This window comes from Dromiciops gliroides, chromosome 5 (genome assembly GCF_019393635.1).
Source record: "Dromiciops gliroides isolate mDroGli1 chromosome 5, mDroGli1.pri, whole genome shotgun sequence".
Lineage (NCBI taxonomy): Eukaryota > Metazoa > Chordata > Mammalia > Microbiotheria > Microbiotheriidae > Dromiciops > Dromiciops gliroides.
In genome coordinates this window covers 6,553,858-6,570,000 of record NC_057865.1, presented here as the reverse complement: position 1 = coordinate 6,570,000, position 16,143 = coordinate 6,553,858, and the positions used below count along the sequence as shown (strand labels likewise).

Here is a 16,143-nt window from a genome sequence, read left to right as displayed (position 1 = left end):
ATAGGTGATGGCTTGCCAATCTCTGTCCCCATGCCTAGAATTCACTCCCTCTCAGCTCAGATACTGCCTTCTGCAACAGGAAGCCTCCCCCCTGCCACCCCAGCATCCCGTGCCCACCGTGCCCTGCAGTCTGTCTGCAAAGTGCCTTCCTCTTTATAGAGCCACACCTCTTCTCCCCTTGTGCTCTTCACAGGTTTGAGGCATTGGGGGCTTCAGGGGCCTCTGTGTAGTAGGAGGGAGCACTGGTTCTCTGTCTGGAGGGAAAGGGTCGAGACTTCTGCCCAGGAGGTCTGGTCTGGGAGGATGATTCGGGAAAGGGCCCTAGGTGTAATGAGGGCGAGAGGGGCAGAGGGATGAGAGGAGAGACGGGTGGGTCCTGAGCGCAGACTCCTCTGCCCAGGAGGTCCAGCCTGAGAGAGAGCGGAGGGTGGGGGGAGGTGGAATGATGGCAGGAGGTGTTGAGAGGAGGGACTGGCGTAGGGAAGGAAGGTGGGATGTGCTAGTGGAATTTTCTGTCGCCTGTTTGCCTGGCGACAAATCAGGTCTATTTGTAATAGTCACCCAGGAAACACTCTATTAGGTGCCTGGCACACAGTAGGACCTTGGCAAATGCGAGTTTATGGAATGATTGATGAGCGTGAAAGAGCTTTGCAGACCTTGGAGCCATAAACACATGTCCTGTTACTTGGAACATAATGGGTGGCGGACAGAACAAGATTTATTTCCGCCTTTCCAAGGAATAGCAGAGACGCAGCACCCGAGAGCGATTTATGTGTTTGTAGACAATGAGTCAGACTAACAGGGAACTAAAATTATCTCTAGAGTTTGCACAAATTGTTGAAAAAAATCTCACCCTTTCCAGGAGCTCGGAGCCAGCTTCAAGCAGGTAAATCATTGTGCTTTACTTGTTTTCAGCTGTGCCTGACTCTTCATGACCCCTTTTGGGGTTTTCTCGGCAGAGACACTGGAGTGTTTTGCCATTTCCTTCTCCAGCTCCTTTGACAGAAGAGGAAACTTGGGTAAACAGGGTTGTGACTTGCCCAGGGTCACACAGCTAGTAAGTGTCTGAAGCCAGATTTGAACTCATGTCTTCCTGACTCCAGGCCCGGCACTCTATCTGCTGCACTACCTGACTGCTCGAAGTAAATAATAAGGCCACAGAAAGGCTGGTGGTACCTCTGGAAGGAGTCTGTGAGCCCAGCTGATTTGTTTTACAGATCAGGAAACTGAGGGCAGAGTGATGGAGATTTGCCCAGATGGCCCAGGTGGTGAATGGCAGGACTGAGATTCAGACTCAGGTTCTGCCTTCTCATCTAGCCCCTTGTTAAACTTGATGGGAAAGTTCTGCAGCATCTGAGCAGGTGGCTGGGCTCCCTGGGAAGTCTCATCCTTGCTCCTCCTATGAGAAGATGACCTCTCTCAGTAGCAATGGTGGGCCAGAGAGTTTATGATGATGCCAGTGGAGGCCATGCAAGATGGACACCAGAGGACGGAAGGGGTGGGCATCCACTCTGCTGCTGCCCTGTGGGCCTCTCCCTCAGCCTCCTCATTCCCCTGCACATGGTGACCTTGCCATAGGCTAACAGGCATCCTTGGCACTCAGGAAGGAAGGAGGGTCACTGGTCTGTGAGGTGCCAAAATGTGAGGACAACACTTTTGTGATTTTCCTTTGGAATGTTAAGTTACTTCTTTTCAAAAACTTCCATTGCTCATTTGATTGACAGGGTTTTTGTTTTACATTTTCATTTAAGTATTGGAGGGAGGATAATAAGTGCTATTCAGAGTAATTGAGCCCAGTTCAGGTGACAGCACCTCTTCAGGATTCAGGAGAAACCCTTTGCAGGCAGGCCCGCTTGACTTTGTCTTTGTGACCCCAGCACCCACTATGTGTTCAGCACATAGTAGGTGCAGAATGTTTCCAAATGGGAGGGTCTCTAAGAGAGCTTTCTGTTGAGTTGAAACATACATATGCATACATATACACATGCATATACACATGCATGCATGCATACATTACATTACTTATGTATGTGTGTGTGTATTTTTTTTGTTCTGCACCAGAAATTCTTGTCTGGAGAGGTCTCTGTCCTTCCTCTATCACTCCTGTGTTGGCTTCCTCACCTGGGAACAACCCCCAGCTAACCTGTTCCCAGGTGGGTAAAGTTCTTTAGTGTAGGGCTGTCGATTTAGACTTGGAAGGTGTCTCAGGCTGCATGGCCTAGTCCCTTCATTTTACAGATGAGGAAATCGAGTCCTCAAGAGGTTAAGTCAAAGGTCATAGCAAATAGAACATTTGTCATTTGAACCTGCGTTCTCTGACACCCCAGCCAGGGTTCCTTCAAGGAAAGGTCCTCAGGGGCCATGTGTTCTAGCCTCCTTTTGCACATGAGGAAACAGGCCCAGTCTGGGGAGCGATCTTCCCAAGGTCACTCAGCCTGGGAATGGCTCCTCTGGCTGACCGTCAGCAGACTTGCTGTCTGTTGCAGCCTGGAGAACAAGGCGAATGAGCTTGGGCCTCTCTGAGGAGCCTTGAGTGCTAGAAATGCTGAATGGACAGGGCTGCTGGAGTTGGAGAGGCTATGGTCAGCTAGTGGCTGTGCCTGCTGGAGGCTTTACAAGGGCTGGCTCCCTCTGTTGATTGGCTTTTTCTGGGTCTAGTCACCTTTGCTGACACCAGGGGCCAAGAGATCGAGCCGGGCACCAGAGCAGAGTCCTCTAGCTCGAGACCCTGCCCCTGCTAATTTGGGTAACATGATGGGAAGGTGTGTGGCCTTCTCCTCTCCCCAGAGCAGCTGGACACAGCTTAGGCCCCCTCTCACTTCACTGAGCAGCAGGTGGAGGGGGGAGGGAGGGAGGGCCTGGTGACTGACAGTGTCCTGCACCCATCCCCCTCCCTGGCATCCCTGGCCAAGGGAAACCACCTGTTTCTGCTTGTTACCTGCCTGGCACTGCGGGCCAGAGCTGTCCAAAATTCCTGAGCTTTCTCCTGTTGGACTCAGCACTCGGTGCTTAGCCTGTCTGGTGCAGAGTAGGAGCTTACTCAGTTTTATTGACTGGCTGACTTCTTGGGCCCCCACTGAGCCTGACCTAGAACATCCAACCTCAGGTGATCAGTGCTCTTCTGTTCTCACACCTGGGACTTGTGGCCTGGTCTGGATTGCTGGACACTTCCCAAGGTTGAGGTTTTTCACCATGGATTTCTTTTTCTGGTCCTTCTTGTAAAGCTCTGGCTCTGAATTTGGGGAATGCCATCCTGGACCAGGGCGAGGGAAGCCCTGCCGACCTTGGGAGGCAGCCAACTTCTCCTCCTTCCCATCCGGGATTTTCCTTGGAGAGTCTGTTCTGACTCCTGTCTCCACATATGGTGGGTTCTCTTTGCTTAGTTGGGTTCCATTATTTCCATGTAGACTTCCTTGAAACCCTTTGAAGAAAACTGACAAACATTCCTCAAGCTAAGCTTGGAAATCCCAGAGATTCATGGGTTCATTGGAGAGAAAGTAGGGGTGCTGTCCCTAGGGCCTTGATGCCTGCCAGACATCAGATGGCTCACTTAAAGAGGTAAACTGGCCAGTTGTTGTATCTTGATAGTTCAACAGGGGACTGCAGGGTGGGAGAATGGAGAGGGGGGAAGAGACAGGAAAATCGATTCCAGTCCATTCAGTGAGCATTTATTAATTGCCACCTGTGTGTAGCCATTGTGCTAGGGGCTAAGTATAGACAGTGAAAAACAAAACAGTTTTTGTCCTCAGGGAGTTTACACTGTTGGGCACTCTGCTGTCTCATTGAATAGAGACAGACCCAAAGACAGGAAGACCTGGTTTCAGATAAGTTATCAGTTACTAGCTGTGTGATCCTGAGCAAATCGCTTAAGAGCTCTGTGCCTCAGTTTCTACATCAGTAGCTCCTCTCTCTGAAGGTTGTTGTGACGATCATTTAAAGAGAATGTTTGTAATGGGAGTGATCATTTAAAGAGAATGTTTGTAATGGGAGTGGAGAATGTTAGAGTGCTGTGTTGATGCTGGCTAGCTATTCAGATGTTGTGATGGTGGCCATGGGGAGCAGGAAATACAAATAATTTCCAGGAGGGAGGGGCCTGGAAAAAAGTCCCCAGGGGCATTTGGCCCTTGAGTTGGGGGTTCCAAAGGGATGGTGGGAGGAGAGAGGGCATGGCACCCAAGGGGAGCAGCCTCTGCAGAGGAGAGCAGTGGGGTGAGCCCGGCTGTTAAAGGCTCATGGTTGTGGCCTTGGGGGCCCTGGTAGTGTCCTGAGCACACGTGTCCTTTTGGGGTCTTGATTGTGGGCAGCTTTGTGGAAGATGGACCAGAGCAGAGAAAGGCTAGAAAGCAAGGAAGTCAGGAAGTGTGCTTCCATCCCTTGGAACCTGTCCCAGAGGGAAAAGGCCCCCTCACCCTCCATCCCTGCTGGAGGTCTTTGCCATCTTGGCTCTTCCACTCATCCTGACGCCCCACTGCTCGCTTCCAGCGATTCTGTCTGTGGAGAAGGAAACAGAGGGGTGCTTCGGGTCGTTCTCTTTGAGGGTCTCCCTAGGCAGGCTGAGGCTTCTTTCTGACCCTGCCTGAGTCCTCTCTAGCTCATATTTCACACATGCCTCTCAAACGTCCATCCTGGGCTCCTCCTCTCTGTGGCCTAGCAACCCTTGGCACAGACGGTGCTCATTCTGGGATCACTGCCGGCTCATTTCTCTCCCCATCCGAACCCTTCAGCCTAAAGATGATGGGGGGAGAGAATCCTGGCCATCCTGAGCAGCTCAGCCCCGTCCTGCTCCCCCTCTCTGCTGTTCAGCTGGAGAAGGGGACAAGGTACCAGCTTCCTGGCCGGCATCCCTTTAAGAAATGTGCCCTGCCCTAGTCATCAGCCTCCCCGGCCACATGCGCGTACTCCCCTTGTCCTGGGGCCCATCCATGGAGCTAGGGTGGGTCATCTCCGGTTTTTCTAAGAAATCTCCAGTTACAGTAAGTGGCCAGGCCCAGTGATTTGATTTGAGGATTGGGAGCCCAGTCTGGATTTACTCTTGGTGCATTAACCCAGGCCCGATGGACAGCGGCTGCATTTTAAGTCTGTAATGGGCAGCTCTAGGCTGCCTTAAACCAATCCCATCAGCTTTCCCCAAGCCTGATTGATCCCCGGTCTCCCCCTCCCAAGGCCTGGGAACACAGCTGTCCATGAATGGGCTCAGCTCAGCCTGGCAGTTCATTCATAAAATGGAGCCTGCAAGGAAAGGGAAAAACAACCCCCCAGCCACCAGGAGCCGGGAATGTCCATTTATCCTGAGCTGGAGGGTGTAGTGTTTCATCAGCTGTTGCCTCCTCCCATTGGCCAGGCCGGCCTGTAACCTGAGCCCTGCTGGCCTCCCAGGGTACAGTGAATGAGCCCAGAACAGGAACTGGTCGGTCTGAATTCCATTCAAATACTGCTCTGGCCCATTGGGCCAACATGGGGCTTGTGGGGGCAAGGAGAGGCGACAGAGAGGGCCGGAGACTGAGCGCCTGCGTGGCTGTCTGCCTGCCTTGTGACTGCGCAGAAAAGCCCCTTGTCTTGGGGTTTTCCGAGCCATGCTTCAACAAACCCGAAAGCATTCAGGCCACTTGGTGTGGTGGATGAAAGGCTGGCATGCTGGGAGTCAGGAGGGCCTGGCCTCCTTAAGCCTTAGTTTCCAGCATGATGCGTGTTGTAGGTTTTCTGGTCTGGTTTGGTTTCAGATCCCAGGCTGCCATCTCATTGGAGTGGGGGACTCCTCACTGGACAAATTCCCCACACTGAGTCATAACTGCAGCTTTTCTGGGAAGTACAGTCCTGGAGCTGCTTGGAACCCTGAGAGGCAGGCTCAGCGATGCCCATTCTCTCCATGACCACTTGTAGAATGAGGGGGGTGTCTGAAGGGGCTCCAAGATCCCACCCAGCTCCAGACTATGGAATTTGGTCAGGAGGGTGCACTGGATTTGGGAGCACATCTCCAAACGTTTCCACTCAAAGGAAGAATGACTTAATCCAGGGTATTTTCCAAGAATGTCTTTGGCTCAGTGGGGTCAGTGATAATTAGTGCTAATTGAGATATTTGTTGGTACTAGAGAGGGAATCCTAGCTGGACAATGAATGGGAATGTCTCCTTCATTATATCTGGCTTACAATGGGGGTCCCATTGTCGAGATGAATCAAACTGAGCACACACACACACACACACACACACACACACCCCTCCCCTTCCCCTCCATGATCCAGAGAGCTCTGTTGGGGAAGTCCAGTGGGGCCCCCTTCCTGGGCAGCAGATGGACAGCTGGGAAGCTGGGCTGTTCATGCATGCTGCCCCCTCAGGGTGATGTCACCTTGGCCTCCATTGGCCAGCTTCTGTCTCCTGAGGAGACAAGGGGCCACTCTGCTCTCTGTCCCTTTGTGAAAAGATCCTGGTGGCCTACTTCCATTAGGCTACATGTGGCATCAATTCCATCAGCTTCACTGTATGGAAAATAGTAAAAATCTCCAATAAACAAATCAGTTCAGATTTACATGACCTATTAGGATTTGTCAAGCACCCCGCAAACCTGAGCCCTTCCGCTCCCTACATGGGGAAGGACTGAGTAGGTCACAGGAGGGGAGAAGCTCCCCGCGATCCCACTGTGGAGTTACCACAGAGACAACACTGTGCTGTTGGACCAGATAACAAAGTTATGGGAAGCTGTTTATTAGGGTTATTAATGTTGAAAGCAGATAGCACAGCAGAGATGAATGTGCTTGGGTTAAGGGGAGGTGGGAGGCAGGAGAGGCCTTCTGGTGTGATGTAACCAACAGAAAACCTCTGGCTCCATCCCAGCTCGAGCCCAGTCTGTGAGCATCGAAGGGTAAAAGATAAGCCTTAAACCAAGAAGCACAAACCCCTCAGACTCAACTTTTCACGAACTGATTGTTGTTGGCTCAAGTGCTAGATTGTTAATGATTTCTGGTCTTTTTCCCAAACCCTTGTAAAATGCACAAAGTGCTAAGACATTGCCCCTTTCAGGACATGATTCTCTTATGTTTTTCTCCTTCCAACTGATTAACTTTGGACTTGAGAGCATCAAAACTTTGTGACTCTGCCCACCTGGGACATGCTTCAGACCAACAGGGCATCCCCTTGTCCTGAAGGCACTAGCGGCCATCCATACTACCCAGAGGCTCTTGAGAAGGAGCTTGTGTGATAAACTCGAGAGATGAAAGGGTGTTTGGTGTGGGGCAATAGTGAACACACCGAGATCGGAGTTCTAATGTGACCTTTGCCCATTAACAGCTGTGCAGCCAGGAGCGACTCAGGCAGTAAGCTTTGTGACCCCTGCTTTCCTCATCTGGGAAACTAGAATAATTGATCAGCAGTAAAACTGTTATTCCTGACTCCAGTGAGATAAGTAGAGAAATGCTTTTTAGACTTCAAAGCTCTCTCCCTCCTTCTGGCTTGCGCCCGGCATACCCAATGGGCCCTGGTCCTGTTGGAGCTGAACTAGAAAAGAGGTCTCTTCATGGCATGATTCTTCACCTGCAGTCTGTCGACCTTCTTTCTTCCTTTCTTTCTTCCTTTTTTTCTTTCTTTCTTTCTTTCTTTCTTCCTTTTTTTCTTTCTTTCTTTCTTTCTTTCTTTCTTTCTTTCTTTCTTTCTTTCTTTCTTTCTTTCTTTCTTTCTTTCTTTCTTTCTTTCTTTCTTTCTTCCTTTCTTCCTTTCTTCCTTCCTTCCTTCCTTCCTTCCTTCCTTCCTTCCTTCCTTCCTTCCTTCCTTCCTTCCTTCCTTCCTTCCTTCCTTCCTTCCTTCCTTCCTTCCTTCCTTCCTTTCTTTCTTTCTTTCTTTCTTTCTTTCTTTCTTTCTTTGTTAGTTTATTTATTTATTTATTTAATTTTGGTTGGGCAATGAGGGTTAAGTGACTTGTCAATGGTCACACAGCTAGTAAGTGTCAGGTGTGTGAGGCTGAATTTGAACTCAGGTACTCCTGAATCCAGGGCCACTGTACCATCTAGCTGCCTCCGGGTCTGTCGACTTTAAAAAAAAGAGATGTTGTTTAGTCATTTTTTGGTCTTGTCTGACTCTCCAAGACCCCATTTGGTGTTTTCTTGGCAGAGATACTGGAGTGGTTTGCTATTTCCTTCTCCAGATCAATTGACAGATGAGGAAACTGAGGCAAACAAAGTGAAGCGACTTGCCCAGGGTCTCCTTGCTAGTAAGTGTCTGAGGCTGGATTTGAAATTAGGTCTTCGCGACTCCAGGCTGGGTGCTCTATGCCCTGTGCCACTTAGCTGTCTCCTAAGTGTGTTTGTATGTGTGTGTGTCTATAAGTTTATATATATATGTATATATATATACACACATATATTTCAGCATTTATATATATTTATACACATACACATACATATATGTATTTATATTTCAGCACATTTTTTTTCATTTACAGTCATATGTATTTTGTGTTATGCATTTACAAACATGATTCTGAGAAGGGACCCATTGGCCTCACCAACCTGATGGCCACAAAGACCGAGGGAAGGTTTAGAATCCCTGGCACCCGGTAGCCTTTTTGTTCCTGCTGTTGACCCCAGAGAGGTGGGTGGCCTTCTGGGATACCATCCCCTTGAAGAGATGATCTTGGAGTGTCGTCTTGCTCCTGCACACTCGGTCCATTTAGAAAGTTAAAGCAGTGCCAGTACCCTTCTCATAAATATTTGTGCCAGTCCAGGCAACCATGGGCAGCATGAAGGGATGCTCTGGTAATCCCTGACATTTATACAGGGCTCTGAAGTTTGCAAAGGGCTTTAGCTGCATTCGGCTGCTTAAGCCTCACAACAAACCAGTGAGGCAGACAAAGCAGTTGTTATTAGTCCCATTTTACTGTTGAGGAAACTGAGGCTCAGAGAAATTAAGTGACTTCATTCGCTGGAGTCAGAAGTGGGTTAAACCCAGATCTTCTTGATTCCAGGCTAAGTGCTCTACCCATTATGCAAAGGTGCTTTGTTTCTAGACAGGTATTTTCTGGGGTGAGTTGTGGTTCAGGCACTGAGAGAGAAAAAGGAATCCTTCAAGGCTGTTAAATGAGGCTTATAGGAATCAATATTTATAAAGCCCTTCCCTTGCATTAAGAAAAGCAATCACATGTCCAAGAAGGGGATGAGGGCAATGGGGCTAGACTGAAGTTCATATGCAGCATCCCTGGGGGGGTGGGGTGGGGCAGGGGGTTACAGATCCTAATGGCCTAACCATTTTCGCTCTGACAGGAGCTCATGTTTGACACAGCAGAGAATTTGGGTCTTGAGCCCTCAGGCCATGAGTACCATCCCTGGGCCCAACCCTCAACGATCAGACAGGGCTTTTGTAGCTCTGCCGTTAGAGTTGACTTAGCTGGTAGTGAAGATGTTTTCTATTTATTCTGAACCCAATCAGGGCTTCTTTAAGGAGCTTCAGGCTTGGTGGGGCCCAGAGTATCTGTTCGCCCCCGCTGAGCCCTTGGGCACAAATTGGAGGCTCTAAGAAAGCCCTGAAGCCCAAGGGAGGATCCCTGGGACTTCGTGCTTTGTCTCACTGAGCCACAAAGAATAGGCCAAGGAATGGGGAGCCAGCATCCTGCCTCTGACTCCCCCTTCTACGTGCACGCATGAAGCTTTAGTAAGCATGGACACATTTGTGACAGCAGAGGAGGAGGCTGAGCAGAGCCGGGCGGGGGTGGGGTGGGGAGAATCTCTTGCACATTCAGTCTACTGGAAAGACAGCACTGCTGGCTGCTTTGAATGTGTGTGTGTGTGTGCAGGTAGCTCTGTATCACTGGCCAGCTCTTCTGTGACAAGGAGAGCTTCGTGATGCTCAGCTCAGCCTCTCTGGGTTGGGGTTGGCTCAGTGGGCAGGGGAGTGAGAGCCACACATAGACCTAGTCACTCACATGCCCTCTTTAGAATGATGATGCTCCCCCATTTCCATGTGCCAAGGTTTATTGCTGCAAGACAGTGGTGTCCAACTCAAATAGAAACGGGGATAGAGATTCCAGTGGGCCTTATATTGACTTAGACAATCACTTATTAAAATCATGCTCGACTATGTTTGCATTTCTTTTGTTAAATATTTCCCGGTTACTTTTTGTTCTGGTTCAACCACACTTTGAAATATTGGGGGCTGCTGGTCGCAAGTTTGACACCTCAGCTGTACCAGGTGGCATGACCCAGACATACATTTTCTGTAACTTCTTTTTTTAAATTTTTAAATATTTTTAAAGTAATAACCATTTTTTTATTTATACTTTGGGGTTCCAATTTTTATCTCTCATTCCCTCCCTTCCTTCCCCCTTGCCTGAGATGTGTAATGATTGTAATGACGCCACCTGCTGAAGACTTACTGTAGAAAAGCTCCACCATGAGGAGAAGGTCTCTGAGGGCAAGACCATGCGTCTTTTCTTTGGTGTCAGGAAGTGACATTTGTGGGAGGAAGAAGGGGGAGGCTGGCGCTCTGACTCGCTCTTTCCTGAGGACTCTGGTGGAGAAGGGAGCTAGAAATGTGCTCTCCCTTTAATAGATAGGAATCTAGGCCTTTCTCTCTCTCTTTACCAAATTCTTATTCTCCTTAGTAAATGTTTAAAAGTCTAACTCTTGCGAAAACTTATAATTTATCAGCGACCACTCATTAGATATTTTAGACAGACTAGCTAGAATTTTAGCCCTAACAGATGGTAAGCAATCAGATATAGGTTATACATGTTCAATTATGTAATACTTTACCATGTTGATTAAAAGATTAAAAGAAAAAAAAATGAAAGAAAGTGAAAAACAGAATGCTTCAGTCTGTTCCATCAGTATCAGTTTTTTCTCTGGTGGTGGATGGTATGTTTCATCGACAGTCCTTGGAAATTGTCTTGGATCATTGTATTGTTGAGAATAGTTAAGTAGTTCACAGTTCTTCATCAAACAATATTGCTGTCTCTGTGCACAACATTCTCTTGCTTCTGCTCTCTGCACTATACAGCTATAACTTTTAAAAATTATAATTTAATGCAAACATCTTTCCCATTCTTCAGGCCAGACATGAAGTTATACACATAGATGTAGAGATAGGTGGAGAGATGAGTGGCGGGATGGATAGACAAATAATAATTATGATTATTGCTGGTATTTACACAGCACCTTAAGTGTCTGAAAAATGTTTTACATCCATTATCTAATTCAGATAGATGGATTCAGGGATCATGGGATGATAGATGGAGAGATATTTGAGTAGTTGAATTGGATACATGGATTGATAGCCATCGAACATGCTGATCCAGACAGTGAATGAATGAATGAATGAATGAATGAATGAAATGAAATATGAAGTATGACTGTGGGCTCTGCTCCGACATACAAGTACAGAATCACACTGTCCTTTCTCTATTGTAAGAAGCTTACATTCTAATAAGGGAGACCATACAAGTTGGGGATATTTGTCATTTGAGGATAGTGTCGATAAGAAATAAGGAGTTAATTATGGATTTAATTAATCTTATTTTGAGGTTTCCTTCTTCCTTGTCCTTTTAAAAAAAATTAGAAATTAGACTTCCTAAAAACTCTGCTATTGCATGGGTGTGTGTGTGTGTGTGTGTGTGTGTGTGTGTGTGTGTGTGTGTGTGAGAGTGTGTGTGACAGACAGCGAAGTTCAGGTTTCAAGACATGTCTTGAGAACCTACTTGTCTATCCCAAACCCCCTCTCTTCTATTCCAATGACTTAATCAAAAGAAAATGCCCATCTTCAGTGTGTGCGACAAAAGGTTTTCTTTTGAAGCAGCTGCTGAACCAGTTAAAATACTTGGGAGCACTTAGTCCAATGTCAAGCGGCCAGGCCAAATTTCATTGGCTGAATTTTTGATTCGATAAGGTAGACTTGAAAGCAGCAGGCAATTTAATTAGCTGTAATTCTTCTGGGCAAGTCATTACTTTGATGAATTTCAGAGCAATGTTTATGGCTCCTAATTAACCATGTTAGTCATTTGATTGAATAATCACTTTGGAAATGTTTCTACAATCTGATTAGAGTCTGACCCACTCTGAGAGTCATAAATTAACTGATCACACTTTAAAATAACAAGACTAGTTACTTCATGACAGATAAACTCTCCTTCAGTCCATTTTTCCGTCCTCTCTGGGCCAGTTCAAAGGTCCAGGTTAGGGAGAGAAATGATTGTCAGTGCACGTGAGCTTCCGGTTCCAAGGATAAATCTCCCCACAGGACATGGGAAGGAGGGGAAGGTCGCTTGTGATAGTCTGTCAGACCAATACCCACAGAGCAGGGACCAGTGCCCGGCACATAGTGGCGTTTAATAAATGTTTGTTGACAGACAGCATGCTGTAAAGGGGGATGCTTTTTACCCCTAGCTATGGCCCGGCCCTTTGGCAAGTACAGGTCTGGGTGACCTGGGCCGTGGATGAGATCACAGACCCAGCTCTGTGAGACACTCTGGTGCTTCCGCAGCATGTATCCTTTTGTGCCACAGATCTCAGACTTCTGGTCTTCTTCACACCTGCCCACCTCTTTCCACAGGAGACTGTAGTTCTCCAATGCAGCTTTTTGCTGAGGTCTAGTGTCTCAGAGATCTTCCGAAGCTTCTCTCACATTCATTCCCTTCTGACTCACTTGCTGACTCCTCCTCGGGAGGCTCCGTGAGCATCCTAGGGACAGCCCCAGTAACAGGAAGGATGAGAGGCATGATCTGTCCTTCATTCTTCCCCCAATGTGGTCTGCTGCCATTTGGACTACTGCCTTAGTTTCCCCTTCGACGCCCGGCATCATCCTCTTCCCTGCTCAATTTGTTGTCTGTCCACCTGGCTGCCAAAATAATCTTTCTAAAATATGGGTCTGGTCATGTCACGCCTTCCCTCAAGGATTTTCAGTGGCTTCCTAGTTCCTCTGGGATTAAATGCAGACTCCTGGTAGTGGTATCTAAAACCATCACAGTAGACCTCCAGCCTCCCTTTCCAGACTTATTACCTCTGACTCCCCTCCTTTCTGTGCATTCTGGGGAAGGTGACTCATTCACTGTTTCTCAGACACAGCCTTTCATTCCCACCTGTGTCTTTTCAGAAGGTGCCCCCTCCCCCATACTTGGAACACATTCCTCCTTCATCCTGATCTCCAAGAATCCCTGGCTTCCTTGAAGACTGAGCCCAGGTGCCTCCTCCTCCTTGGAAGCCTTTCCTGAAATGGCCCATTGTGAGCGCAGCAGGTCGTCTTGTACTGCCGTTTTGTGTCTATGTGAATGCATTTGGGGCAGAGGGCAGAGGCTCTCTGGTTTTATCTCTGTAGCCTGTGTCCCTGGCAGATCTGTTAGATTGGGTGGGGGTGCAGATCCCTGCTTTCTCACATGGGAGGGTGAGGTCTGTGTCCTTCCCTGCAGGGAGAGACACATTCTGCCTCCCTCCCCCACTGGATAAGAGAGTAAGAGAGCCGGCCGGCCAGCTGTTTTAGCCAGCTTTGCTCCAGCTGGGTGGCGACGGGTATAATTATTTTTGTTGCATTGTGTTATAGTGAGTAGAACGAGGCCATTGCGTGCCAGCAGAGATGCCATAGGCATTCATGGTGCTGGTCTCCCATCCTTGGAGGGGCCTCTTAGGCTCACCAGAGAAACTCACTGAAATCATCCTCATCTGACCCTCAGGAGGTCATTGGCCTCAGCTCTTTGGGGACACAAGAGAGAATCAACGCCCCCCCCCAGAATTCTGTTGTGCCAGGCATGGCAGGGAGCAGAGACAGTGCCTCAATCATGCCAACTACTCCCAAAGGGATGTTGTCATTCTCATACCATGAGAGATACAGCCACAAGGTCACCAAACCTGGGTACAAAAAGGAGCTTCTGAAGGTGCCCTTTATTTCCCGATCACCTCGCACAAGAGGAATGTGGCTCAGCTTCAGACAGTGGGTTCCCAATGCAGCTTTGCATTGGCATGGCTGATGCCCCTTTTGACCACTGAGCTGGTTTTGAGGATTTTCAGTTTGTTTGTTTGTTATCACTCTCTGAAGGACCCACATTATCAAGCTGGGAGACTGAAAAGAGGGAGAGACGAAGACTTCAGACCATGTGGGGAAAGTGTTCGACTCCTGTCCTGAAATAGGCATAAGTTGTATCAAATGGATCATATTCTTGAAGTGAGCATAGAGGGAATTGACCTCAGAGTCAGAAAGACATGGATTCAAATCCTGCCCTCCACATGGACTTGCTTTTTGACCTTGAGAAAGCCACTTCCCCAATGCCCTTGGTCTGTCAGTTACAGAGTGGATGCCATCCTGCATTGGTAGAGAGATTTATTCATTGAGGGTTCCATTTTCCCATGAAATCACAGATTCAGTCAATGTTTTTCATATTAATATGAACCCACAATCACTGGGATACAAATCCAGTGGCGACTTCTGAACAGAGGGGTTTTGAAAAGCAGAGATTGGGGAACCGATCGGGCAGTTGGAATAAATCATTTTAGCAAGAGTCTGATTGCTAATGGATGTTTAGCTCCTGTTAAAAAAAAGTACAACTTCATCTCTGTCAAGCTGGAGAGAAGCCAGGTGGCTCATAAGAGTGGGGCAGGGCAGCTCCTTTGCAAATGGATACATTTGCAGGTTTTAATAGCAATATGTGGGGTTTGTTTTCTTTGGTTACTTAGAGAATTGTCAGTGAAGCTGAGGGGACAGTTTTCTCCATAATATGTCCTTGTGCATGACTGAGCAGTACATGTGAGAAGCAATAAACACTTTTATGTGGAATTATGGAATGGAAGCCTGGATGGGAATTATCTCTAAGACCACTGATGCCAAACCCTTTGTGTTCCAGAGGAGGAAGATGAAATGCAGGAAGGTTTAATGACTTGTTCAAAGTCACCCAGAGAGATGGCAGAACTACCACCAGGTGTTCTCAGCTGCCAATCCAGTGATCTTTCCATGAACTATGCTGAGAGGAAAGGCAGTGTCATATATTGGTGGAGAACTTTGTTCTCTACACATTCTTTAACATACTAAAAAACTAAACAATGCTTTCTGCAAATGTGGAGCAAATTCACTGTGACCACGGCGGGTGTCTGCCGTGGCGGTACATGTGAGGCAATTTGGCTCACGGGCCACAGGGAGGGTTTACTTAGCCACATGTCAGAAGCAGTGCAATGTAGTCATATAGAGCAAAGGAATTAATCAAAGGCAGTCCAAGTGAGTAAACTGACTTCCAAAAGACTACCTGCTGCCCTGTTGCTTGGTCATACTTCCTACCATCTTGTTTGGGTTGGAAATTCCATGAGAGGAGGATATGGTGTCTAGGAGAGTCACCAGCTACAGGGCAGACCCTCATCTTGGCTCCATCACTTAGGACTTCCTCAGGCTTCTTTCCTCACCCATAAGGTAAAGGACCCAAAGCAGATTATGACCAACATCCTTTCTAGCCCTCATTCCTATGGGAGCTGTAAATGAAGAAGTTGGACTATACAATCAGTAAACAGTAAATCAGGCAGCTCTTGGCTCTCTTTGAGATGGGCTCTGTCCAGATGGGTGGGTGCTGAGACTTCACTTCCCTCCCATAAGATACAGAGCCACCGTTGTGCCACAAAGTGATGACCTGTTAACTTCCCAGCTGCCATCATCTTAGCTGGGGTTGGGGTGGGGGGAGGCGGGCTGGCTGGTCATGGCGTTTTTTGATGCATGTTTCTTTCTACATCTCTTGTGGAACCTCAGCATACCCCGCCTCCATGGTCTTCCCCCTCAGCACACACACACACCTTTGCCTCCTCCCTTCTGGGTGTGTCCACAACATCTGTGATAGATGGGGAATGAATCCTGACATTCGCTGGTGCTACTTTATCTACACTTGCTGTGGTGCTGAGCTAAGTGTCTGCTGCCCTTCCACATGCCCACCCCTCTGACTAACACTGTGTTCCCTTGCAGAAGTGCCTAGCTGCCACTCCATTTACATGCGGCAAGAGGGCTTCCTGGTGCACCCCAACAGAACAGAGGGTGAGTTCATCTGCTCATTCTCCGATGCCCCCCCACCCCCCAGGAGAACTCAGGGCCTTTCCTCCATCCTCAAGGGCTGGCCCCAGTATGAGGGGCCACAGCCCTGGGCCTGGATCAAGCTACCTGGGCATTTGCAGGTTGGACTCTGCCATTGCTGGTGGTGTCACAGGGCT

General features: G+C 48.2%; 1 protein-coding gene across 7 annotated transcripts in view; it reads left to right on the top strand.

Moving 5' to 3' along the window:
• ETV1 (ETS variant transcription factor 1) overlaps window positions 1–16,143 on the top strand; it is a 96,402-nt gene that overhangs the window by 62,635 nt on the left and 17,624 nt on the right. For all 7 annotated transcript variants that reach the window (XM_043966653.1, XM_043966650.1, XM_043966651.1 and 4 more), the window contains one exon: window positions 15,902–15,970. In XM_043966653.1, the coding sequence (XP_043822588.1) occupies window positions 15,902–15,970 (69 nt within the window). The remainder of the gene's footprint in view (window positions 1–15,901; window positions 15,971–16,143) is intronic.